General features: G+C 42.3%; 1 protein-coding gene across 2 annotated transcripts in view; it reads left to right on the top strand.

Moving 5' to 3' along the window:
- The window catches only part of ARHGAP6 (Rho GTPase activating protein 6), a 319,510-nt gene that overhangs the window by 133,549 nt on the left and 158,224 nt on the right, over positions 1-27,737 (top strand). The window contains exon 1 of one of the 2 annotated variants that reach the window (XM_085052184.1): positions 21,085-21,268. The exons of the other annotated variant lie outside the window; for it this stretch is intronic. Coding sequence (XP_084908310.1) covers positions 21,224-21,268 — 45 coding nt within the window. The 5' untranslated portion in view covers positions 21,085-21,223. Of the gene's footprint in view, positions 1-21,084; positions 21,269-27,737 lie in introns of those variants that run through there. 2 annotated transcript variants of the gene reach the window in all.

Below are 27,737 nucleotides of genomic sequence, written 5' to 3' on the forward strand. Positions count from 1 at the left end.
CAAGTTACATCAGAAAACCCTCACGTTCCTGCACTTGCTTTCTGTCTAAAGAGTATGTGAAGGACTCTCTATGATGCCAAAAACAACATTAGTTTTTGGAATCAGCTTTCAGGATGTGCTGAAAGTTGTGTAATCAGCACCTTACCTCTCAAAAAGACTGGGTGCTTTACTTGCCAACATCTCACAGGCAAGCAGGGCCTGGGAAAGTTAGTTTTTTTGAATACTCAAGAGGCCTGAATAGATAATTAAATAGTCTGGAAGCATATAAAGAGTTTCTCCACCCTGGGTTCAAAGCTAGGCCCATCTTGACATCAGACTCTTTTTCCAGGCTGCAACAATATTTGGGGGAAATAAAAAATGAGTGAAAAGAAACTTTGAAAATAATATAATAACTAGAAGAATACAGTAGCAAAAGGCTAAATAAGGTTATGATTTTTGCTAAAACCTGAGGGAAATTCCAGCATAAGGAATTCCAGGTGATCAGAAGCCATGTCTTGTGCTTTCAGCTTCAAAACCACACAGCCTCTACAGACTACAGCACTGCTGACCTAATATGAATGTGCATTCAGAAAGCTACTTAATACAACATAATCATGCTTTTACCTACATGTGGCAATTTGAAGTGGGAGTTGGTTACCGTAGTACCCTTCCTGAGACCATACAGTGGTACAATTTCAATTTACTTTGAGGTAGTGGGCAGAAGCTGTGGGGGTCCAGGAGTTGCTTCAGATGTTGCTCAGCTTTCCTTGCTGTGGTCACTGTGTCTGAGCAGCACATGGCTGGTGGATGTCAGTACCCACTTCATCGCCTCAGCATGTGTGAACCAGAGCTCTGACTTGCAGAGAAGTGGTTTCTTTTTAGATGGTTTAAATAATATTTGGGTTTAGATGATATTTATGAAGCACCTTGAAGTGCTCATAAGATAGGCCATTCAGGACTATGCATGTGTAAGCAACTTGTCTCTCCTTTTCAGCAGCTGCCTAAGCAAGTTCTGTGATTAAACAGTGTGTGTTTTGGACTGTGGTTGCACAGCGCGAGTGGTTTGGTAGCAGCCCTGGATGAACGAGTTCCTGCCCTTGTGCTTAGGGCAGCATAGCTGGTGTAAAGTGGGGTTTTGACAGTGGACTCAAGGCTCACACTCACCAGAGTGGCAAGCATCAGCTCCTTACTATTTCCTCATACACCTTTTTATATATACCCTTCCTTCACATGCATCACAGGTGTTCCTTATTACAGTGCAGTTAGCAAATTATCCTCAGGTGCCTTTTCTAATCAGTCATACACGTTCATATTTTCTGCTTCATCCTCTAACAAAGTTAGTTATCTCTCTTGTTTAGGGGCACAGCTGTAGCTTATTCAGGTCGAGGTTGCCCACATCCTGAATTACCACAATGCCAGGTCCAATCTGCTCAACTATAACTTGCATCCCTCTTCTTTTGCACACAGAACATTTTTCTGTTGCCTCTTTCTTTTTGTCATAACTTTCACACCTTGCACAAATAACATTTTTTTTAATTTGCAGCAGAATGGCCAAAATAAAGTTTTCTTCTGCTGACATTTGAGCCCCCATTTTTATGTTCCCAGCCACTCACCTGGGGTTAGGTGTCTCTTTTCTTTCTTAAAGCTGCCAGACTTCTTCAGGCTCTCATTCTGCCTGTTTGCTTGGCTGGGCTCCACCACTGGCAGCTCTCTGATCTGCAGTCTCAACCCCCATCACATGAGGGTTACCATTTGAGAGTGGATTTATGGCTGATACCCACCACACTGATAGGCATCAGCCCTCCATTACTCCCTGGTACACCTTTTTATACCCTTTCTTCACATGCCTAGCAGGTGTTCCTTATTCCATTACAGTTAGTTAGCAAATTATCCTCAGGTGCCTTTTCTATCAGTCATACACTTCACATTTTCTGCTTAATTCTCTAACAGCTTGTTTAGGGGCACAGCTGCAACTTATTTATGTCTAGGTTGCCCACAGCCTTTTCCTGTCTTACCACAGGGTTTGCCTTTGATACAGCTGGGAGACAGGTCTTGGGCATCAAGGAGTTCTTGGGCCACTGGACCAACAAGCTTATGAATTGCTGAATGCATTTTACAGTGTGATGTGCATGGCAGAATAATTATGAAGTGGTCAAATGTGACTGACATGTGCTCACTTGGTTAGAGCATGGTGCTAATAATGCCAAGGTTGTGGATTTGATCCTTGTGGGTCCCTTCCAGCTGAGAATATTCTGTGACTTGAAAGCAGATTTTTGTTCAGCAAAGAATGCTCCTCCTGTCTCGTGGTTGTTCAGAAAAGGCTGGTCCATGCTCCTCAGGGACTGAGCTGGGGCTTGGTGGAACAAGCAGGAAAGCAGCTGAGAGAGCCCAGCTGGAGCCATACCCTGCTCCCAGCCTCCAGAGCTCACACCAAGCCAGGGTTTGTGCAAAAGTGCAGTGAGGAAAAGCAGAGTATTGCTCCTTACTCATAATAACAGACTCCTCAGTCTCCAGATAAGTAGAATATTTCAGGATAAGCTAGACCTGGAGAATTTGGACTGGAGCGTCCTGAAGGGAGAAATAGAGCCATTTAGATGGTATAATAAGGGGCAATACCAGCACTTATTTGTGCTAAGATCTCCTCTTTGTAAATGGCTAAGTAAACAACCCAGGGAGCTCCAGTTTGTCTCATTTCAATATCTAGCATAGCAAAAAGCAAATAGAGAGATTCTTCTGTAAACAATGAGATGGTAGCAAATTGATATACTGTGGAGAATATGGATTTTTAGAACACAGAGAAAACTTCTTAAAGCTTGTGTATTTTTGAAGCAGTCACAAGCTTTTTAATAAGGTAGTTGATCTGAAATTCAGGGCTGATGTCATCGTATTGAAACTGAGTTCAGAAATAATTGAAGACATTTAAATACCTTTGTGTCAAGGGTAAATCCACATTTAATTTTGTTTGCATTTTTGCTTTCATGAATGATCTGGAATATTAAACTAATTGATTATTGCAATTTGTGGAAAGTTATGGATTTGGAGCATTGAAACTGCCTTGGAGAGTTCCAGAAAAATCTGCGACTCCCAAGAGGAAATTCAACATCATAAAGTTATGTCAATGGGAGGAAAAAATCCCAAGACAAACTTTTATCAATCAAAACCCAGAGAAAAAGAAGATTATATAGTAACAGTGAGGAAGAGAATGTGGGCATTAATAGATAACAAATTAAACACACCACAGAGTAATTTGCAAAAAGGCAAAGTTTGTTCCAGGCAAGACTCCTAATGTTTCAGCTGCATCTGATCCAGGATTACATCCAGCTCTGCCCTACAAGAAAACTGCACAGTTTAAAGATAAAGAGTGTTAAAGCAATGGCAGGTCTTAGTTTCAGGATGTACACAGTGGAGGTTTTTCAGTGTGTGTGTGCCCTGGACATATATTATTACAGGTAATGGTAATGGTTCTGAGTTCTGTTTATTCTTTGTCTTCTGTTTAAGACATCAGAACAATCATTTTCTCTGAAAAAGACAAGAAACACTGGGAATGATCTGTGGAAGAACAGAGAATAAATAAAAAAGCCTCTTCAGTGAACCAGGGACAGGGATAAGTCCAGAAGTTAGGAAAAACTAGGCTTAAGGCCAACGTTCATGAGAAAGCAGGTAGAGCTGGAAATACAGTCTAAGAGGAGGGCCAGGAGCACTACTATTTTAAAACATAATGTTGGTATTTTTAAAAGTAGTAGCAGAAAGAAAAGAATTACTGCAGATGACCAAAGAAATAAGCCAGCAGAGAAAAGGTGAGTCAAACAATGTAGCTGGGAAAATATGTAAGACTGTTGAAAAAAAAAAAAAAAAGGAAGGATTTGCATCACTTATGGAGTTTGATGTGCTGAAAACCATCTTAGTTCTTAGCGTGATTATAAGTAAACTTTATTTTCTGTGGAAAAGCTGGGCTTCATTGAAACACAATATTACCTCAAAAAGTGCTCACCATACTGAAAAAAACCTTTTTGTCAGTAGATTCCCTTAAATTAAAAACAAATTACTAAATATTGAGATTTTCTACTTATAATGTACATTATGTGTTGGAACAGAAGCAAATTTTTTTTGTGAAGGCAAAGGTTTTTCCAGTCACCTCCCTATCTTGATTTGGTTGCGAGAACAAGATGTGGCTGTATAATGGTGCTAAACCTTGGTGAAGTGGAGATCACATCCATGATCAGGCATCCAGAAGGGCAGAATACCTCACCCTCTGAGCTTCCAGTGTCCCCTGCTGCAGAGATGCCTGAGAGCAGTGATGTTAAAGCTTCCCAGCACCAGGAGCTCCTTTCTTCCTTGCACCTGTGAAATGTGTGGTGGGAGAACAGTCTCCAGCCCCTATGGTTCTTCAAAACTGTTCTCCTTGCAGAAAAGGGAAACTTCTGCAATTTTCTGCCTTCCCTTTGCCTCACTGCCATGGGCTCCTGGAGGAGAAAAATGGGGCCCATGGAAAGCAAGGAGTAAAGCTGTGGTGTGCATTGTGCAGCTGTTCTCAATCCTTAGCATTTAGACAGCAAAAATAGCTTTAAAGAGCAACAGGCACTCTTGACTTCAGGTCTGTGTCTTCAGCAGACTGCAAACTATGTGACTTGCAAACTCTGCAGTGTGATGGGTAATGTAAATGCCTATTTACTTCTGGACAACAAGCCCAAATAATCTAAAAGTAGTGTTTAGTTACAAAATTATCAAACAATTGGGTTTCTTTCCTAGTCCATGCTCATAAATGGCAGCAGCCAAGGCATGCATGGGTGTTGCATGTTTGAGCAGCAGTAAATGAGTGTGGCTCTCCAAGAGAGTGAGCAGAGCCTTCTGTCACAAGCCCAAGCACTTGGGAGGCGAGGTTGCAGAGAGGGTGGTGACAGCGGGAGAATGCAGGGACTGCTGGTGGCCTCTGCAGAGGGGCAGAGATGAGGCTGTTGCTCTGTGTTGATCTTTCAAAGTACTGAGCATTTCTCAAGAGAGCCTATCTGCCTTTTTTGCTAAATATAGGCCTGCCTTTCTCCTTCCTGGTCAGTAAGTGTGGTTGGCTCTGGGCGCCAAAGCTGTCTGCAAACTCTGTCCTTTCTATTCCTTCTGTCCTGCTTGTGCCGTCTGTGACCAGCTCTGTAACAGAGATGTGAAAGCTTTGCTGCGCTCAGTGTTCCTGCTGTTCCCAGTGTGGAGCTCGTGCTAGGGAAGGAGCAGGGGCTGCCTGCCCTGCAGTGGCTGTGCCTTAGGGAGGCAGGTGAGTGTGTGGCTGTGCACAGGATTCAGGTGGGATCTGGGGTTCTGGACAGAGTGTCTGTCAAACTATGCTCTGCTTTGCCTAGGTCTCCCCATCACTGATGAATTCAAAATAAAAGTCAGCAAAGCCTTCCCGCAGAGGGTCTTGTTCTCTGAGTGTGAGTCTGTACATCACAGGACTGTGTTTCAGTATCGTGCATTAACACAGGCATATGTGAGCTGAGTCCACACCAATCCTCTGGCTTCAAGCTCAGGAAAGCATCTTCTTCAAGAGTACTCTTGAGCACCTGTTTTCATTTGTGGATCTGTTTTTATGGCATTTTATGCTTTCTAGTGTGAAAGGCACATTAATGTCCTGTGGAATGGGGGCTCCAATGAACAGCAGTACTAAAATCTCTGGCTACATCCACCCCAGCCTAGTGAGACCTAAAGGCCCCTTCTGCAGAGAAACTGATCTGTCTAAAGCTGAATCTTTATGCAAAGCCTTCAAGTAATGCATCATATGAAGTTTAAATCAAGTCCGAAATCTAAAATGCATTTACTAAAAAATATTATTTCCTCTTAGTATTTATTCTTATTTATCCTTTTAGTAAAAGATATCATCTTTACTGGTAACACTTGGGCCAAAAGCCATTCGCTTTGCAGCTATTTTGTTTTTCTGCTCCTTATTTCTTTTCAAAGACATTCAGCTTCAAGGTTCTTCTTTTTTTCCTCCCCTTTTCAGGCTTTATTTTGCAAGCAACTCTTTATAGAGGAGTTCAGCATTTGTAAGTTTTTGGTAGTGGCACAGCAAAAATGCTAGTGATAGCACTGAGTTTTCCTGAGGGACTGGGTGATTACAGATGAGGTGCCAAACTCCTGTAAGGTGTTGGTACATTAACATAAGAACTGGAATACTGGTGGAGATGAAGAGAGGATCCCTAACACCCTAATACTGTTTCCTGTGGTAGGCAGGAATGATGATTAAAGAAAGTGTAGTGGACAGTAGAACCATTAAGAAGGGGAAGACATAAGTTATGTTTTCCCCTTCCTTGTGGTTAGTGATTTAGGGTCTTCTGTACAATACACAATATTCCACACAATAATCCAAGTGATTTTGTTTAATAGCCACTGATGGCTGGGAATGTCTTTATTTTGAACTCCTTAACCCATTTTCACTTCCTTAACCCATTTTCACTCCTGGCTCTCACTGTTGTTACAGTAAATTCCACAATGGAATTTTTTCCTAATGCTGATAAAGGCTCTCCTTTGGTAGAAAAACCAACACATTATGTCATCTCTTTTTGGAGTAATAGGCCCTAAATACGCAGGGTTTGGGGAAACTGAATGTCCAGTTGCACCAAATGTTTAATTACTCCGGTTTAAGGATTGAATTACTCCAGTTAAAAGCAACCTATAATCATCCATTCCTCCCACTTCCCCTGAAACACCTATAGCAGTTGAGTGGCCTCAGGGGGAACTGATGTGACAGACAATTAATCCACCATAAGACTAATAATTTCCCTTCAGAGTGGCAGCCTTGCCACAAACACACTAAACCTGGAGTGGATGGGCATGAGAAGAGTAGAGGCCTGCAGGACCACTCCTCCAGCAGTAGTCCACCCCTGGGTGGATTAAGTGCCTCATGAGTCCACACACAGTCTTGATGGCAGATGTGCTTGCAAAGTGTAGGGCAGCTGTTTGTTTACCGTACTGTACACGTACCATCCCTTTTCAGAGCTTTCTCACTAAGTGAGAAACTTCTCTGTTTTTTTGCAGTCTGCTAAGACAAATTCCACCCTCAGTGACATGGGCGCAACAGCCACCTAAGTTTGACCAGAATGTAGTTCACTAACCACAAGGAGAACGACAGACTTAAGTCCTGTTGTCCTTGACAAGGAGAAGCCTTGTAAATGTTGCTCTCCAGTCTGTTTCTCTGACCTCACTTGGGAAAAAACATCCCACCAGCTATGATAAAAATTGTTGCTCCAAGTTTTCCTTCTCTCTATTATTGCTCTTCAGATCTTAAATTGAGAGTTTCCATTACAACACAAGTCATGAATGTACTGCTGTTTTGTGTAATGCACAGTGCTTATCCACATATTGGCAGCACCTTTATGTTCCATTGCTGTAGGGGAGAAGTAAGAATTTACTTGCAGACAAAGTGACAGACACTATCAAGTTCACTTAGGTATTTGGATTTAACTTCTGAATTTAAATCAAAGAAAGAGTGGTTCAATTAATTTCTTTTCCTTTGGATATATCTCATATTATTCAATTACAATAGTATCAATTTTGCCATAATGGAATTGCTCATTTAATAATGTTCATCTGAAAATAAATGTGATAGTTAAAACATTAAAAGATCCTGAGTCAGCTAAAAAAAGCCATGAAGTTCAGACCTTAAAGGATTGGCAGGCTCTAATAGAGATTTTTTTTTTCTTATATCTATTTTCAAAATTGAGTCTGATTTTTTAAAATTGAGAGAGGGGAATATCTGAGTCTCCCTTCCTGCACTTAAAAAGTCTGCAAAGCTTTGTTAAGAAAATAAACAAAAAGCCTCTGAGAAATACATGAGCTCCAAAGGAATGCTATGGTCCAGCTGCAGCCAAGGCTGAGGCACATCGATGGCTTCAGTTCACTGCAGACACAGCGTGCTCTCCTGGCTTCTGCTGAGAGCTGCCCTGCATTTGTTTTGGTTGGAGTCCCACCAAAAATGGGAGAGTGTAGGTCTGTGTGTCATGACAGCCCTCAAGCAGTAGAACTGCCACGATCTTTTTAGCCTCCCTCAAGTGGGCACCGTGGTTTGTGTGCTCCTGCAGCATTTGTTGTGCCGCAGCTTTGGCAGGATTACACACTTCAGAGTCCAAAGTGAAACACTCTGCTCCTTGGATGGTGTTTTGTAGGTGAATGCAGAGAAACTGATAAAAGGTCACGACACAGGGTGCAGTATTGAAACTTTCCTGTGCGGCTTTCTGTCCAGTTGAAGAAAAGTGCCTAAGATTTGGCTTCTCCATCTGAGATCCTTAGCAGGACCTGAGGTCATCCCAGAGGTAGCAGATCAAGCTTTGATATAGCAGATATCATATCCAGAGGTGCACAGCTTCCTATGCCTTTGGTTCAGAAGCAATTTTCTGTGAGAATCCCAGTGTTACAATTTCCAGGGGTCACTGTGGGATTCACCACACTGCTCTAATGCTTTGTAAATAATCAAAGGCAAAAAAGAATGACGTTAGATTTAGAATTTTTAAAGTATGAACAGTCTTTGGACTCAAGACATACTCAAAACTATGTGGGTAGTTAGCTGCTACCTTGACTTATAACCATTGTCAGCAGCTGTGATTAAATAAAGAGTAAGAGGGAGATGCGTATGAATGTGAATGTTTCACAATGTTTTTGAAGTAACACAATACTGAGAGCATTCATTCGCAAATCAGTAGGGCAACCACAACAGTCTAAAAATTATCCCATTTATTGGAATAATCCAGATGGTAGACAGACATATACAAGTGTTGTCATCTGGATCCCTCTAGGCTGATGGAACAGATCACTGCAGCCATCTGTTTGTCACTGTACTGTGCTGGTGGATCTCAGAGGTACCGACACACCAGGATGTGTGAAAGTTGGATGTTTATGGTTCAGTCAAGAAATCAGTCAAATCTTCAGTGTGAGCTGTTCAAGAAAGCCAAGATGCTTTTGCTTAAAGTTAAATAAGGAGCATATTTAATAAGATCTTATTTAATAAAATTAAATAAGGACAAGCATTTTTGCTTAAAATTAAATAAGGAGTATGCTTTTTGTAGACCCATGGGATCAGTAATTTCTGTTAGGACAGTGATGACCCAGGATCACAAGAGAACTTCTTGTGCTGGTAGAGCTAGGAGCAGATAGAACAGAGGGAGCAGAAGAGTCTGTCATGGGTGATTTACAGGCATGACTTCGTTTTTGTATCTTTTGTTAGAGTGTTCTTCTGTAGAACAACACCAGGCCTGAGCAACATCAGCAGCAAAATAATGCTGCCTGACTTCTCTTAAGTACCAACAAAAAGTGACAATCTGCCTTTTTTCATCTCAGACAGCATACCTGGGTCTCTGTTATGTGAACATTGCTCTCATTTCGTTTGCAGTCTCTTACGGGTAGCTAGTCTCTCCAGTCTTCAAGTGCCATAATTTCATCATGAGGCAGCAGTGAAGTTGTGCTGGCAGAGTGACTGCTCCGTATCCTTGGCTGTGAGCAGAGCTAACCCAACAGTAATTGCTTGGACAACCTTGCTGGACTGACTGGGTTCCCGGTTTCAGAAATTTAGTGGTGTCTCAGAGAAGAGCGAGCTTCTGGGCATCATGTGTTCGTCTCTGAGAACTGCTCCAGCAGACATTGGGGCCCACAGGCCCTCAGGCTGGGGCATTGGTCACATGAAGGTGTCCATTCTTAGCTAAGGAGCAGGAATGTTGGTCATCCCTGTTGTATTGCTGTATCAGTTTCTTCATTTTTTATCTGCTAATGCTAGCTTTTCTCACATTATCTGTCATAGCAAGGCTTGGCATGTTTATTAACAATCCTTTACCTGTAGAAAGTATACTTTATCATACTTTAGTCGAAAAAAGCTGCATTGCTTTGCAAATTTCAGCTTACTACCAATGGTGCATGGAGAGGTGTTAGAGATGAAAGCAGGAGGAGGAACATTTTCCCATCTTCTGGCAGTCCCATGTGTACCTAAAGGAGAAGCTACAGATCCTTTGATTCCTGACATCCTCTCTTTGAGTGTTTTGGTGTACTTTTGACTCTGACTCTGAGTTTTATGGGTAAACTTTTATGTGACACCCCATTGAAAGAACAATATTAAACTGAAATCTTAAATAAGAGAGACTGCTTTGGCTATTGAGTTTACAAATTACAACTCATGAACAGTGGAGAACCCTGTAATTACAGAGTGATATCCTAATAAAGCTGGTTTAGATGGCCATAGCAATTTTGAATGGAAAAGCAAATAAAACATAGCCATTTGAACCCTGTAATTGCATCCACACCAGGACTTCAGCTACATGAGTAACAAATTACATTTCTAAATTGGTTTTGCAATACAGGTCAAACTTTTCTATGAAACTTGAATTAAGGCAGACATGTAGGAAAGAGAAGGCATGAGAGCTGCTGGGTGGGAAGGAGAAGGAAATACCTGAAACTCATTTCCTTTTCTCCAGCTGTGCCATCTAGCTGTTTCTAACTCAGAGACCAAAGCTGCAGTTTGTGAAACAGGGTGGTAGAATAAATGAAAGGGGTTAAAGTGAGTTGGAGAGAAGCAGGGACAGTGCAGATCTGTGGAAGGAAAATACTTCCCAAAATGGGTCAAAAATAACAAATACAAAATGTACTGAATGAACTTTTGTTTTTGCTTAAGATTAACTTAAATTTTTTAGAGGAGAAAAAACCACTTTCTCTAACAACACGAATCCTGTGTATATTTACCTGAGGCTTATAGAAATAGCTCATATGACAAGTCTGGCTCCATAAACTCTGCCTAAGAAGCCTGGATCAGCAAAATTCAATCTGGAAGCTGTCTATAAATTTATTAAAACTGTCTGAGGTTTCTAAGTTAACTACTGAAGTAATCTTCTGTTTCTAAAAAGATATAAGTTTTATAAGTTACTGCTGAAGTCCATGGAAATCAACTTTCAGCATTCAGTGCTTTAGTTAACTTTAGATTTAATTCTTCTGATAAAGAAAGGGCTATTTGCAAATATATTTAATTATTTTTATACATTTTTGTCTTTTTTACACATTTTTGTCTTTTTTACTCACTGGAGATTTTCAGCAGTTTCATGCTTCAAATAAATCTTAAGGAAGAAGTCAAAGCAAGTAGTCAGCTGCTCTAAGGCCAATCTAATAGTGCTTTTCTGCATGTTTTACTAACAGATGAACAGGCAGTCCCATTTATAGAGCATACTACATGTTGACAGAGCGCATTACTTCATTTTGCAGTATTGGCAATTTGAGATCTTAGCAAAACAATGCTGAGGTCGCTCTCATTCTGTATTGCCATCCTTGGAATGTGGCTTGGGTTTTCATTAACTCTCTCACTACAAGGTACTGCAGATGGAGACAGATTTTATAGCGGGGGTTGTAATAAACATCAGAGAGCAGAAAGTTGTAAACAGCTTAAATTCTTTGTCCTGTGTCGATGAATTCCTTTTCCTTAACACTTTGATGTTCTCAGCATCTTGTGGACACTTCTTCTAATTGGAGGTGAATGGGTGGATAGTGCACAGGGGCTTTGATACCTCCCAGCTGGTGTGTGGGGAGAAGTGGTCTCAAACTCCTGCACCCAGTGAATATGTGCCTCAATATAAACAGTGAAAGCTTGGATATCCAGCCTGGTGCTTGGCTCACAGCATTCTGGCTCTGCTTAGGAGCACAAATCGTGTACAGGATCACTTCCAAGATTTCTCCTCGACTTTTTAATCAAGAGAACAGGACAAAAAGGGAGGATAAAGAGCACAGCTCTTTTTCCCTGCTGCATTATTCCTACTTTTCCCTATGCTGGCTTTACTGAAATCACCAGTTACTATCAAGTTAGTGTAAAACTGCAGTGAATCTTTCCAAGGCTTTTTCTGTACTTGCATTTTTTTCAAGTCTTACCAGGACAGTTAAAGCAATACAAGTCACTTGAGAAGAATTTAACTACAAAGGAACCGGGAGTCCTTATTGCAGAAGGAGAGCAGACTGGTGGGAGAATCTTTAGGAATAGCTTCAGTGCTTTCAATTCATAGCTTACCTTTTTTACAAAACAATTGCCTGAGAAAAGGCCAGCATTTTTATACAACCCAGCCTTTCCCAAGCTGTTTTGCCCTGGGGGATCTTCTCCTCCCAGATTAACATAAGTGTCCTTGCTCAGCAGCACTGTGACTATACCACCTCTGTATCCCTGGATCAGAAGGCTGTGGGTTGTGCTTTGCTTTCACCTTCCTCCAACCCCTGCAAAGGGAATAGCCACAGTATGGGATACACTGGAATAATTGCGTCCAAGCTGTGAAGAATTCAGCATATTTCCCGAGTAAAGGATCCTGCCGTTTAAAACAATACAGTTCTGCAATCGGAGAAACTGCTTCGATGATGGTACATGTCTTATATGAACGGTGCTTTCATGTTCCTGTTTTGTTTTTACATCACTTTCTCAACAGTGCTTGCACTCAGAGCTCCAGTTTCCAGGTAACAGGGAGAACCAGACGCCCAAGTGCTGGGTGATTTAACCTTTTTCTGAATACAACTGGGAAGCAGTTTGAGCACTAACATATTATAACTCTTCAGTTAAACTCAGCTCTCTTGGCGTGGAGACTAATTTGTGAGAGCGAGATGCCACACAGCAGTCACATCTAGTGCAACTGTTGTCACGACTGCTGCAGGGGAGAACAAAAGTACAATAAATGCACCTTTTCCTTTATGTGTACTGGGCTGTGTTTTCAGCAATGTGCACTGCTAAGTACTGAGTTAGTCCATGGATATTCTTGGGTAAGACATTAATCCATTTTGCCTGGACATATAAGACAGGTCTTCTTGCAGATCCCTTCCCCAAGCTCCAACTTGCATTGGTTTATATTTTAGAAACACGTGACTGTTGAAACAGTCTATCCAGGCAGTTGGATGAAAGGTCTTTAACATAGTCCCTCCTACCCCTGGGAAGCACACCTTGTTCTACGGTTCTGTACATGGACATGTCTGCAATGGCAGCTTCTCCAGGTGGGCACATATAGTCAGTGTACTCATCTGAACATGTGTCCAGCAGATCAAACACGGCATCTGCTTTAGACTGCCATGTCCCAAACTCTTTCAACTCTACTGTTTGTATAGACTAGGTCTTTGGGGACTAAATGGGGACCAAAATGCCTAACTCATGCATAGACACTGATGGGTAACTATCTGAATCTGAAGATGAGTCCCACCTGGAACACTTGGACATGGTTGTTGGTTGTTTTCTTCCTACCTACTTTACAATGTTTCTAGACCTAGGGTAATGGTCATCCAGAGTGTTTAACATTCTGCATTTCTCCATCTCCCCTTTGAGTGCTGAAGTCTGTTCCCTCATATTCTTTCTCATTTGTCATGACAAGTCAGGGGAACTTTTATGCCTGAATCATTAGATGAGTGAAGTTTCTTACTTGAAAACAAGTATGCTTTGATGCTTATGCAGCCTCAAGGTGAAAACAACAATAAACTTATGGCCAGGGAAAATGATGCTCAAATAAAACTTATTACTGCTTGAAGCCCTCAGACTCCACACAGTGAAATTGTAACCATTCCTGTTCTTCAGAGTGAAACCAGACCATGAATGTAAATTGCTAGAGAACACAGTAAAAATGCTCATTGTTAATTCAGTGGACGGTCATATATATATACATATACAAGTTCAAAATACCTCATAAGGAACTCAGTGTGTGAGGTTATTGGATATGATTCCATTTTAAAAATACAAAAGAAGAAACATTTAAAAAGCCATTAATCATGCTTATGAGTAGAAATTTATTGCAGTGGAAAAAGCTGATTTGCTGGCTTTTGAATATTTCATTTGCAAGTCCTTGAATTCACTTTTAATCAACCCAGGAAAACTATCCCTGAGTTACAAGCAGGCTGCATGGAGACTCTGGGTTTATGACTGTGAAAAAATCCTCCTGGGCTGTCCCACAGCCCAAGGCCTGGGACTGATTCAAGTGTGTATATCTTTGGTTAAGTCCATCTAGCGATCCAAACCCAGATCCAGTGATCCTGAAAATTCTCGGTTCCCATTCCTAGTGTGGGCTGCCTGGCAGAACTGCTCTGCAGCCAGCTATAGGACAGGCTGCCTGCCAGGGCTTGGCATGCTGGGGATGGCACAGCCCTGCAGCTTGTCAGTGCCAAGACTTCAGGGCTTCACAGGACTGAGGCAAATCCTAATTCCACAGTAATTCTCAGGCTGCCTTTCTGGCTTCCCAGGCTCCCTGCCCTGGAGCGGAGATGTAACTGGGATGCCTCCCAGGGACTGTCACTCCAAGGGCAGTTTGCATGAGCGCTCCCCCAGGGCTCAGAGAAAAGAGGAATTTTTGTCAGGCTCATTGCTAACCAAGCAGACTGCTTCATGATTTGTCTTTTTCTGGCTCCAAAAAAAAGTATAAGAATTCACAGTTCACAAAACCTTTGCAAATATTGGCTTTAGCCTCATTCGGATGAAAGTCAAATTTGGAAAAGCAAAGTTCCTTCTCAGCTGGAACACTAGCTTTTCAACCAGCCCTAGTGAATACTATGAATAATAATACCCTGACTCTTAATTTACAGTTGAAATCCAGAACAGAAGAACACAAGTTCCATCTGCTTACGTGATCCCCAAATTATTGACAACTGCAAAAACATGATGTTTGTAACCACATATAGCCTGAAATGTATTAAACAATGACTTCATTTGAAGAGGTTTGTTAACATTGTGAATATTATTATTGGTCACAAGAGGCTTGATGGTGTTCCAGTCTTGAAATAATTAATTTTACACTGAAAAACTGGTTTATGAATTACAACAGTAAATCAAAATGTACAGTAGTCACGTTACTTCTTGGGAGGTTTATTGTGTAGTTATTACTCTGCAGACTAAATGGATTTTAACAATCCCATACTATTCACAAAACAATTTTGAATAAACTTTTAGTTTGTGAAAGATCCCTTCCTCCTCCTAAACTCTAGTCAAATATTCAGATGGTAAATTTAGATAGGAGCCCATGCTTCTGCCTGTTGTTGATAAGCATTCTTCTTTCTAGTCAGAGCTACCAGATCATGTATCTGTAGCTGACTCGTTTCAAATTAGTGGTTTTAAAATTTCTTTTAATATAGCTGCAATTTCTGTAAAAGTCATATGTAATGAAAGAAAATTGTGTTTTTCTCCCTCTCCAGTTCTTGGAAGACATTTAAGGGAGAAGGGTAATTGCTAGTGAGAGCTCAGCCCAGTTTTATTTTACAGTGAAGGTGAGTTGCAAGGAGATAAACAATGAAGGAAATACATGGAGATCTACCCACTTTCGGGAGCTAGAAAAATCTTCTAGTGAATTGTTATTTTCCCAGATGTGTATAATTTACAGAGAGGAGACTTCACTGAGCTTTTTGGCTTGTCTGCTTAAGACCCTTAAGCTGTTTTGATATTCTAAACCTGGAAGTTACACTTGATTCTTTTTCCCCCCCCCCTATTCCCCCTCCTCCCTGATATTCTTCCCCTTATTTCTGCCCACTTTTATATCTTGGTCTGTGTCGGCAAGGAAAAACAAACATTAAAAAAAGTTAGGCCTGAAACCCTGTCATTTATCTTCACATGAAACAGTGAGTGGTCCCATTTATTTAAACTGCAGCCTCTAAGGAGAGAAAAATATAGCAGGATAACTGGTAGTTTCTTCTGCAGCTTTAAACCCCAAATGAATTCTCGTGACCCATGGGGTAAATGCTAATTTTTGTTGAAAAAAAATATTTTATGCTATGTTTTAGGGTATTTTTTTAATCTACAAATTAATGATTTGTAGTTTTATCTTAAAGAGATTCTAGTGAATTTTCACTGATGCTGGAAATAGAGACCATTGTGCACATGTAAGGGATACAAAGTAATTTAACCTTTTTTTAAAACAAAAGTATTTTAGAATAAATTTCTTTGCCATGCTGCTGATAACTGATAGTGAGTGCAGTAATACGCACAATCACATGCAGGACATTGACCTACAAATTATACAGTATATATATACAGGGACTTATAAACTAAAAAGTGTAGTGATTTATCAGATGAAATAAATATGAATGTGACAGCTAGAATCAAATACCTGAGTGAGATTTTGGTAGCACACCAGTGCTGACAAGCTCCTGGATGCTTGCTAACATCCCTCACGTTAGGAAGGTTTCCCTTGTGATTGCTTCATGAGTTGTCCATTTGTTATATTAAGTGCTTACCAGAAGAGCTGCTGTTGGCCTCGGGGCATGTTGTCTTGATTTTCACCTTTCCCTATGGCTAGTGTGTTGCTGCTGCTTCTTCCCAGCTGATGCCCCATCAGGCAGCAGCTCTGGAAGCTCTGGCTGACCACAGGCAAGAGGGTGTGGAAGAGTGGAGGGTCCTCCTGCAGAAATTTACTGATTACATTCTTAAAAAAAGTTGCCCCTTCTGGCCCTCTGCACAGCACAGTTTGCAGCTTTGAGTTACAATCTGGAGTCTGGTTTGCCCTCGAGGGCTTCTCAGAGTTGGACCGTGCGGGAGTGTTCCGTGGGTGTGCACAAGGTGCAGTTCCTCTCAGCTCACACCACTTTGGTGCAAACAGCAAGATAAGTGTTTGCATCGAGGGAGTGAACACAGGATGCTTTGCACCTGCTCCCCAGGAATAAGGCACTCACTGCTTCCCCATCAGTATGAGCAACACTTGGGCAGCTCATTGAGAGCAATAAGACGGTCATACTCTTCTAATGTATTACATCTGGTAAAAAGAGCTTTCAGACATCTAGGAAATTACAGCGATCAAGTTCTTTCTAAATAGGATTTCTTTCTGTCTAAGAAGATTTGCATCATTATTGCAAAGATGCATCTCCAGGAGTGAGATGGCACTTCATGGCCATTAAGTAGTATTTCCCTAAGTTCTGTTACAAACTGGTGAGAAATTATCAACATATCTTGATAGGTAGCAAATAAATAAAAAAAAAAAGTTCTGAACAAAGGATTTTTGCAGTGTATTATCCCTAAATTCCTTAGTTTCTAGGTTTTTTTTATGGAGCTTTATGCATTTCATATACTTGTCTGTCATCTTTTCACTCTCTTCTTTTTGGGATATAGACTTAAACCATTACTTGTATCAACCGAATGAACATTTGGCCAGAATAAGAAAAGTGCTAATTCCCCAAGGAAGAAGTATGCTGCCAGTATCACTCTTGGCTCTGGTTCAGCAGCCACAGAGGCAAGTTTTTTCCAGATGTGGAGTTAGCTCTGCATGGAAGCTCCATTCATGTACTATTAGAAAGGTCAAACAAAACAAGACCTTCATGCTTGCTTGAAGCTTTTTCACCTGAAGATACTGATTGTGTTTTCACCTGATAAGTATGGTAGCCCTTGCTTTTCTGAATGAAAAGAACTAAGGCACTGAGACTGTTGAAGACTTTTCTGAAAGTCAAGGGAGCTTTAATACCTGGGCTCCCAGATAGGCTTCCCCTCACTTACCTGCAGATACCTGAAGGGCAGCTGTCTGGCCTAATTGTCACAGACTGCCACTGCAGTGAAGTAGCACTTCAATTTATGTGCCCTGCTTTAGATGTCTACTTGAAGTGACATCCATTGTCCCCCAGATGTGTGGGTTTTCTCCTGTGGAGTAGGGAAGCCTAGGGTGATAAGCTGAGATGGAGATTGTAGATGTTCACATTTAGGTAAGACAAATCTGTTACTGCAGTAAGGACCATGCTGACTGCCCTCCCAAAACAGGATGCATTTGGAAACATTTTCCTACTTCACCTGATGTGACATCAGACAGCTTGAGTCACTAGCTCCAGGTAAAGTTCATGGAAGACAAGTAGAGAAATCACTTCTCCCCAGTTTCATAATTGTGTGCTGTCTGCAACTGAATAGCTATTTTCCTTTGTTTATTAGCAATTACTGTTGAGAAAGCATTCAGTTCCTAGAGTAATACTGGAAAAACAAAAACCTGGCTTTACTAATGATCCAGTAGGTAAGGTTCAATTACCTACTCATTCCCCAGCTGCTTCTTTTAAGTAGCTAACTGGAACATTGTTCATTCTTCTTTTCTGTTGTCAATGACAAATGATAAACAAGAGAGGAGTGAAGGTTTTACTGTAATCTATATTTGCAGGCATAAAGCCCACATTAAAGCTCCTTAAAGCTGTGTAAGGAACAACCACAATGGCAATCATGGAAAGCATGAATTGATTTCATAGCCCTAGAATGAATATACAGGAAGTTAACTGTGATGCTTTGTATCATCTCTTAAGAGAAGCTGATCTGAGTGTTTACACTTCCCAAAGTGAGCTGGATGTCTTCCTTGCGTACATATTATCAGGAAAATAAAGGAGGAGGGAAATTTGGAAGGAGCATCAGGGAGGAATCATAAATGAATCATAAGTGAATAAGGACAGAATGTGAAAGGGTAAAAGGTAATCAGAATGGCCAGAAAGATCTGTCTGTTAATCCTAGTTGCTAAGTGGCTTAATAGAGGGACAGATGATTGCAGGCAACTGAGTTGTACAGCTCAGTGGGTTCCTGTTCATTGCAGACCCAGGTGGGCTCCAAATCCTATGCAGCTTGAAACAAGACTCCTTGGCCACCATAAGTACAGTGTAAGGGATCTTTCTAATCACAGCCACAACAGCCTGCATTCAAAATCCAGAAAGCTTTTGTTGAGGTCTGGCCTTTGAAAACACCTTCTCTAGTCAGCAATTAGTTTTAAATTCTGATACTAGGTACACAAAAATCTTGAACTCTACTACGAAATTTCTGATAGCTGTACTTAAAAAGTAATTTAAGATTTTACACATGAAGACACAAGAATCTTTTCTCCTTATGTTTTACATTGTGTGTACAGAACAAAACTGAATCTAGTAAACCTCTGTGTTTCTGGGTTGGTACCTCCCAAACGTTAAGTTTTTGCTCATAAGTCTTTCCTTGTCATTATAAAAGAGTTCACTGCAGTTTCCTTATTGTGTATTCTTTATTTTGAATCTTAGCTGCACCAGTGTAACAATCTGTAATTACTGCAAAGTACTTCCCTGCATGGTCTTCTGCCCCCAGTATCCTGCTCCCAACTAGGCAGTCTCCAGATTTCTTTTGTGCCAGCTCTGGCACTCATCTCCTCTCTTGGAGGGCTGATTCAGTCTGCTAAATGGAAAGAAAGCTGTGTGCTTCATTTGCTGTATTGGTTTGTGAGAAGCACGGAGGCAGAGGGAAGCAGAGGGAAAGGAGGCGGTGGCAGCTTGTGGCTGGAAGAGGGGGATGAAGAGGGTTAATGGGAGACAGACTCTCCTTTTCAGTGGCAATGAGTTCCTAGGCCAAACAAGTTTGACCTGCAAAATTTCACCTTTAGTCCTTCCCCTCTCTGGCTTCTCCCTCTAGGGCATTCTTTAGCTTCCTGGCTTTTTCTTTTCTCCCTTCTCCTGAATTACTCTGTTTTCTCAAAGTTTTGCATCTGTCCCTTCAATGGTTTGCTTATTCTCTACCATCCAGTTGGGGTTTCTGCTTTCCTTCACACTACTCTTTTCACTTTGAGGTATTAGAAACAACACCCCTATTTTAGTCCTTTTATGATGTTTAGCATTTTCTTTTGCATTGACTGTGCTTAGAAGAAGCTGGTGATGCTACAGAGCTTGAGGGTAGAAATCCTGCAGACCTCTTCCCATCCTGCTCATCTGCTTTCTGTGGTCGAATCTGCAGAGCATATGATATATGTAGAGTTTTCCAGTTGAAAACATATCTGTGAAATAAAAAGCAGAAATTTAGATGGGAAAAATCAGGCACTCAGGGTGGTTTTTTTTTTTACCCTTTTTTCCCACCTGCCTGCCTGGAGATTATGATGATTTGAAGTTTGATGTGTAAGGTTTCTTTCTGTTGGGTGCTGCTTTTCAATACATGCTCTGCAACTGCTCAAGCATCTACCCTGCCTTGTTTTCCAGGAAGGGAAGTAGCACAGATTGTTCACCAGAGAGACAAAAATGGACTTTATTGGTAAATGTAGATACTGTGTTCTTTGTTCAGGCCAAGTGGACTGTCCATGGGAACACTTAAAGATTATTTCCTCTGCAAGAGGGATTAAGATCCATGGAAGATCCATAACTGGAAGCTTGTTGAGTACAGTACATCAGCATCAGAACACATAAAAACTTTGGCTCAACTGATTTATCTCTCCAGGATGTACTTTGTATTATTACACATTCTTCCCCCCAAATACCTTTTCCTTTCCCCCTAAAGTACTGTGCTAGCATTATTTTGAGATAATGTGATGAGCTAGTAGCGTTTGTGTAGATCGTAGGTTGGAGATGGTAAAACTGATAAATTTCATATATGTCATGCAGCACTAGAATAAGACCACTTCCTCAGAGAACATCTGAGAGTAACTAGGGGGGTTGCTGCGCTTACCAAGAGTTGTGCAGAGCATTGAAAAATTATTAAAAAGGTGAAAGAGGGCTCAGGAAACCATGTAGCCTGGCCTAGGCTCTGCTGAGGCCATGCTTAGCTGAGGGAGGTTTATACATTTTAAACACTTCAATTGATGGAATAATCTCCCCAGGCAAGTCACACAGAAGTCACTACTAATTATATAACACAGCAGAATGCAATTTTCCTTCAGAATTTGTTTGATCTTCTACGGTTTGTGTAAAGACACACTCATAAAATGAACAGGCTGTGACATAGCGTTTTGCTCTTCAAAGCCTACGTGTTAAAGAATCACGAGCCAGTCCACCCAAAGCACGCACTGTAAAAACATGAAGAGGAAAGTTAGGTTTGGTTTGTCCCTCTCTCCTGCACCTTTCGGTCCTCGCCTGCAGGACGGGGTTGCTCGCCCCCAGGGCGCGATGTTCGCCGCGGCGCTGCGGGACGGGCCGGCTGGAGCCGCCGCTGCGGGCTCGGGGCTCGGGGCTCGGGGCTCGGGGGTCGGCACAGCGCCTCCCCGGAGCCGCTGCGGGTCCCGGGACGGTCGGAGCCGGGCACCGGGCCGCCTCTCCGCTGAGGGCTCGCAGGTGCGGCGGGGCCGAGCGCCGCGGGGAGGCACCGGAGCTGGGCGGGAGAAGCGAAACCACCGCCCCTCCGCCGGCCCGGGGAGCCGCCCCCTCCCGCTGCCGCCCGGCGCTGCTAAAGGGGCTCCCGCCGAGGGGTGGGGACAGCCGGGGGCGGGCTGCGGGCGGGAGTTACGAGGAGGGCGCTGGGGGCTGCCGGGCGGGAGCCTAGCGTTGCGGCGGCCGCCGGACGGCAGGTCGGGGTCAGCGGCAGCGCCGTGCGGAGGGAGCGGCGCCTCCCCGCCCGTTCGCGCCCATGGGGGACTCGGTGTTCAGCGAGAGGCCGGCGCTGCGCTACGCGGTGAGTGCCGGGCCGGGAAGAGGCTCTCGGGGCCGCGGGGACGGGGCGCCCACGTGTGCCGAGGGGCGGTGGGAGCCTCCGTCCGTCTGTCCGTGTGTCCGTGCGCACAGGCGCGGAGCCGGGCTCAGGGGGAGGTGGCTGCAGTCCTGCCCCGGCGAGGACTCGATGGGCGCAGCCTGCAGGCAGGGCGCCGAGCTGGAGGCTTTCCCCCGCTTTCCTACGTGGGAGTGTCGCGCTTTGCTGGAGATGACATGTAAAAATGTTTTTCAGTTAATAAAAAAGAGGGCGATGCGATGCCAGGCACGGGGCAGGCGGGCTGCAGCCGGCGGGAGCGGTGGCGGTGCAGCCTGTCCCGGGGGTAGCTCGGGGATCCCGGCAGCCCCGTGTCCGCCCCGCTGGCCCTTCTCTCTCCCCGGACCGGGCTGAGCCCAGCACCGGCAGTGGCCTCGGCGGCTGGTTCCGGCACCGCTCCTGCCGCGTCTGACATAATCACACCGTACTTTAGTTAATTTCCTTCACGAGAGCTGGTGCTGTTGAGAAGCCGCTGCACTTCCACCAGCCTTATTAGGAGCATTTTGTCGTTTGCTCCAGCTGGGGAAAAAAAAAAAAAAAAAAAGCCGCGTAAAAACAACCAGCTGCCTCCTCTCCTGAAGTCATAAATAAACTCCAGCACGAGTAATAGCATGCGAGGGCTGGTGCGGCTCTCGTTTGCACCCATGTCAATGATGAATAATTTTATTGCTGTTGTTAAAGTTGTGTGGGAATTGTCAGTCAGAGCAAGGCTTGCTTCACTGGTCCTGGGGTGCTGGAATTGCGGGGATGGATTGACGGCTTTCTAAGTGTGTCACGGGATACACTGCGATGTGCTTTTTTTCGTTTGCTTCACTAGGATTCCTTCAGTATTGGACGTTAATTTAAACTTTTTTATACTTTTTTTTTTTAACCTTGTGTGAACAATTTGGAAGAGACTGCTTGTGGTTTTTTTTGGGCAACAGGGTTTTTAATGTCTGTCTCTACATATTTTTGTACCCACTCAGCTGTAGGTGTTAGTGCATTCAGCTGCTGTAATAATACGAGAGTTTTTAGAGGTAATGGCATGTCGGCTACATTAGTTAACAGAAGCAAATGCCTTTGGTGCTGTGTATGAGTAGTGATAGTGATTTCACCAGGAATCTAGTTATCATGCATCAAATGAATTGGAGCCACTTCTTTCAGCAAGGTAACAGTGCTGTGAGTATTTCAATGCGAGGAGACCACTGCTAGTCACGTCATATGCTAACACCATGAAACTTTTATTACTTTCTGTGATTGTGCTTGTCAGTCTACCTTTATCCACTAGTTACAAACACATTATTGTTTCTGTCAGTTGAGTATCAGTCCTGTTTAATGCCCAGAGCCGGCAGCAGATAGTGCATTGAGCTCGGGACAGCAGGCATGCAAGAGAAAAAGGATGGCCAGCCATATCGGGTGACTATTACCACTGTTGCAAAGCCCCTGCCCTTTGATTGCTGTGTATTGCAGCAAAAGGGAAATAATGCACATAAGAACAAAACTTCAAAGTATTTTTTAGTATTTTAGGATCTATTTCAATATAAAGTGGCAACACATAGTTATATCTTGGAGTTAAATGGCATTTACATTACTGGTTTGCTTGCAGAATAGGGATCTGGATGCTGTGCATTATCCATGCATAAGCTTATCTTGGAGTCTGTGAAAAACCTAGATGAAAACAAATGCTTGTTGACTGGATGATAAGCTAAGACTGTAGAGCTTTCTTGTATTGAGACCTTAGTAATTACTGCTTAAATGTAGTGTAGTACCATTCTCATTAAGTAATTGTGTGGTGTAAATACAAATCAAGTTCTTGGATTGTTTTGATAACTGTAACATAAAAATTATGCAGTGTTATAGCATTTAATAGTGATTAATTTATTGGCAGAAGAAATTATAGTGATTTCTGTTGTGGGCTTCTCTTCTGATTTTCAGGATTGATAGTTGAAGTTTCATGGTTTTCATAAAAGGAAGCATCTGCACTTGCATCTTTGTTCCAGTCAGCAGTGTGCTTTTGAAGGAAGTCTCCCAGTCTTCCCCAGCTGTGTGCTTTGCTTCATTACTCGGGGTAGTTAGAGCATGGGAAACAGCATTTGCTCAGGTGATGCTGAACTGGGGAATGTGCTCCTGGTGCTTCCCAGAGCCTGGAGGTTATTTGAGCCTCAGGACCAAGCTAGAGTCAGCTAAACTTGGAAAGTTCGTGTTGTTTGGGCATTCGATCTGCTGTACCGGCCCCTGAGCTCTGCAGTGAGCTACAGCAGTGCCACACAATGATGTAGCCATAAATCAACAGGCATGACACTGCGATTCTGAGGCTTCCTGTGTGTTTGCAAGCATAGCTTATGCAAACACAGACTTAGTAGCTTAAGACTGTTATGTCAGTGGGTATGATCACATCACCTATAGCACATTTGATCCAGTGTGTGTTAAGTGAGAGTGGGATGAATGATAATTACGTCACGGTTCCATTTTGAACTCAGCATTGGTGTTGACTCACCAAAAATCTCCAGTAGGCAAAGAGGCAATTTTAATGAGCTGAAACATTGTTTTCAGTGAAAAGTAAGTTAAAAGAAACCAGCCAATTGAAGTGAATAAAAATATATTATTAAAAGAGTAGGTGTGGGGAAAAAATACACGAAACCAAAATGCAGATTGAGAGAGAATTACACTTGCATTGGATCACAGAAACAATTTTTTTTCTTCCTGATGTCTTTTCACTAGCCCAAAGACCTCTTCTATCTTTCTCATATATTTATATGACCTTTTTAATAAAACTTCCAGAAAGGTAAATACCTCATTCTTGATGTATGTTGCCTGGCCAAGCTGTACCTTTTAGTTTTTAGAAATGGGTTAGTTTTACCTGCCTATTAATCATCTGACTGAATTACTCTGATTTACAAGATCTTTTTGGTGTTGTGGTGTTTGTAACTGATCCTGAGATCTCCAAATGTTCCAAGAACTGTTTTCGTACAGTCTAATTAAAAGGGATGGTCACCTGCCGGACTTGAGATTTCTTCCCAAGTTTGTTTGTTTGTCTTCTTGTTTGTTGCTAAATTCTTTTTTATACCCTCATCTTAGTAGCTTTATAGAGGAACGAAAAGCTGCTTTGTGTATTGTGCCTAAAACACAGAAGGCAATATTGTATTTACTTTGAGAGCCATTGGTCACTTGAGATGTAGTGATTTTTTTATGTAACAAAAAGACTCAAAACAGCTTCAGCTGTTGCCCAATCAGCCATCCCCTCAGTGGTTCAAAGCAGGAAGCTTGGAGTATGATCTGGTTTGGATATAGCCATTTTAATCTTAGTATAATATCTTTAATCTTGTTTTGTCTCGAAACATTTACCAGAAAGGATTTCCCTCAAGGGAAAGGACATTTTACTCTGATGAGGAAACTCTGGCTGTTTTTCACCAGGGAATATGAGAAAATGGGGAGGAGCTGGGATTTGGAAGTGGCTGCCATGACTTGTGGGTTACCTTGGGGAATTCATCTGAGGAGAAGATGTGACTCTTTCTTGGGGCCAAAAACTGAGTGTTCTGGCATCCAGAGCGGAAGGGATGTGTGAGTCCCTGGACAGCACAACTTTGAGCTGGTTTAAGCTTCTGAATCTATTGCTCATAATGAGGTCACCTCAAATTCAGACATTGGAGAGTATTTTGAGAAAATAAGGGTTTTTTTTCCCAGCCTCCAGCAGTATTTGGGGCATTGTCTTGTGTGTTTGCTCAGCCTGTGCCTGGCTGACTCCTTGCTGGGGTGATGGGCAGACTTGCTGCTCACTCTTTAGTATCTTAAGCCCATCAGTCTTCGTGGAAGGATGGAGAAAACAAAAGAAGCAGTTTTCAAGGAAAACTATGACACTGATGAACCTCCTGCTTTCTGGAGCACAGAGGGGATAAAAAGAGGGTAATGGACATTTTCCTCCAATGTTCCAGTTGTGGTAATGCTAACTGTACCTCAAAACAATTAGAATAATTCAAGGTGGAGTTGCGAGATTGGTGTTGATTGCTGCAAAACTGTAAGCTGGAACTGCAAAAATCTCCTTGTGAGGACGACCCAAGCACTGACATCCTCCTGTGCGCTTGGTTGTGTTTTGCAAGAATCCACTTCTAAAGACAGTTGCTTGCCTTTCTGATTTCAAGATGTGTTGCCTCATTACTTAAGCCTTTAGCCACTCACAGATTTTAACAATAAGCTTACATGCCTCAAGCAGACCACATTTGTTACCATAATTGTAGGAAATCCTACAAGTAGTTTATCTTACTGGACTAATAAGTGTGATGCCTTCACCTAGACCATTTGACTGGTTTCCCTCTCTTCCCCATGGGCTTGCCAGCAAGAAACAGCACAGGAACAGGCTGGGCCAGTGTATATCCAGATAATTCATCACGTATTTTTGTATTCAGGTTTGGTGAGGTTAAGGACAGGCTGTGGCTGGTGAGTAAGTTCCTGCCCACCAAAAAACCTTAAGGATCTCTGCTTTACAGAAGGTTGCTGCTTATTTTCTCTTACCCTGAATACTCACAAGCAGAGTTAATTTTTTTCCAGAAGTTTAATTGCTCTGTAGGTGTTGTTTCCAAATTAGGAAATTGTGATGAAAACTATCAAATTCACCAAATAAGCAAGCTACAGAAGAGGCAATTAGCAGTAGAGAAACGGCTGAATGTCAGATTTCTGGCACCTGATGCTTAGATTTTATTCATCAAGGACTTATGCTCACCTCATGCGTGTTGGATGTGTTGGAAGGAGGAATATGTTTTCTGATGACTGAGCCCAGTGCTTCATTCTTCATTTGGGTGAAATTCCCAGTGACAGTGGTGATTCATGCTTACACTTCTGCAACATTTGAAAGTACTTGTATTGCTAATCTCTAAAGAGCATATATAAATATAAGAAGTGCTCTATGTCACTCAATATGAACACTAAGGCCAAGCTTTGATTGGGATTGATGGAATCTGAAGTGAGTGCAGCTGTTTATCTGCTGTGCAAAGTGGCCATGAGTTAACACCAAAGAGCTGGAATCAAGGGAAGACAGGAAATAAGAGGCTTGTGTGTGTCACAGGATTTTTAAAAGTTACAGGAAGTAGATTTCCATTCTGATCAGGTTCTATTTTTTTACAGCTTTTGAACACTTGATGTATTCCGGGAGTTCTTCACTGACATGTGGATATGAATGTTCTTCCTTTCATGTGCTGGAGAAGAATGGGGGGTGGATGCAGGTGGAGTTGGGCAGCACTTGCTAGGTTAGGTGCAGAGCCACTGATGTGGTTTTATTAGTCTGCTCCCAGATGCTGTGCAGGAATAGAAGTGGCCTAATGTATGGAGAAAGTGGCCACCCTGAGTATAGACAGCAGGAGGTAAAGCTTCCCTTTATTCAGTTTCTTTGTCTGTCTTTAGCATAATCTGTCCCTGCAGAGCAATTACAGTTCTTGTCATAGTACTTAGAAAGATGCTGTTTAATAAAACTCTCACATGAGTGGAGCTTCAGGATCTCTCTTTAGAGGGGCACATGATCATTAGGCTCAGATGTGGTGCTCTGCTTCCCCAAGATGGTTTATGCTGATTCTGCATCAACCAGCACTAGTCCTTTGCAAAGCTTCAGGGTGGATGAGGTTTTAGGCTCAGGTTCTGCCTGAGCAGCAAGGTCATGCCTGGCTAAAATCAGCAACCTGTGCTTGGAATGAAGGTTAGCCACGTAGAAGTGCAAGATGAAGATTTCAGTCTCTGTTATGTCCTTTTTTGGTGATTTTTGTGCAAGGCTCTTCTCTGGCCCTCTTAATTTTTTTTTTCCCCCCCAGACATTTCTTCCTGAATGAACTGGTGTCTGGAAACACATGCTAGCCTTTAGAGGTTGTTCAGGTGTGAAGGTGGTGTGAATACAGAGCTGCCCTGAAGCAAAAATGTTGAACTCCACAGTCAATATTCCCCACACAAACTGATGGTTTGTATTTCAGTTCTGTTTCCCAGAAGCTTCTTGAAATTTGCAGATGTGTCTTCACACTTCTTTCAGCCTGAAGAGTGAAGTAAATGGAAAATGATTGAGATCACAGATATATTTAGATAGTTGGTTCTACTTTAATTTGTCTTCAGTTGTAAATTGGTTACCTTTTATGCACAAATGTCTTTGTAGAACTGTGAAGGAGATTTACTTACTTGAGAGATTTGTTTCTGTAGAGTTATATATAGTAAAGTAGTTTTGCTGGCTACAGCTCTTCGAAATTTCATATCTATTTAGAATTTAAGTCTCAAATGAAAATGGCACCTAAGGAACATTCTGGTTTACATGTCATCATGTAAACAGGGATTTTTGAACTTGTTTCATTTTTCTAAGTACCTCTGTTGTTCACAAAGTAATATTTCTGTCCAAGGGGTGTTTGCTGCTCTTGTTCTAATGGAATACCTATACCTGTGGCAGAAATAC

This window comes from Lichenostomus cassidix, chromosome 1 (genome assembly GCF_008360975.1).
Source record: "Lichenostomus cassidix isolate B80296 chromosome 1, HeHo_3.0, whole genome shotgun sequence".
Lineage (NCBI taxonomy): Eukaryota > Metazoa > Chordata > Aves > Passeriformes > Meliphagidae > Lichenostomus > Lichenostomus cassidix.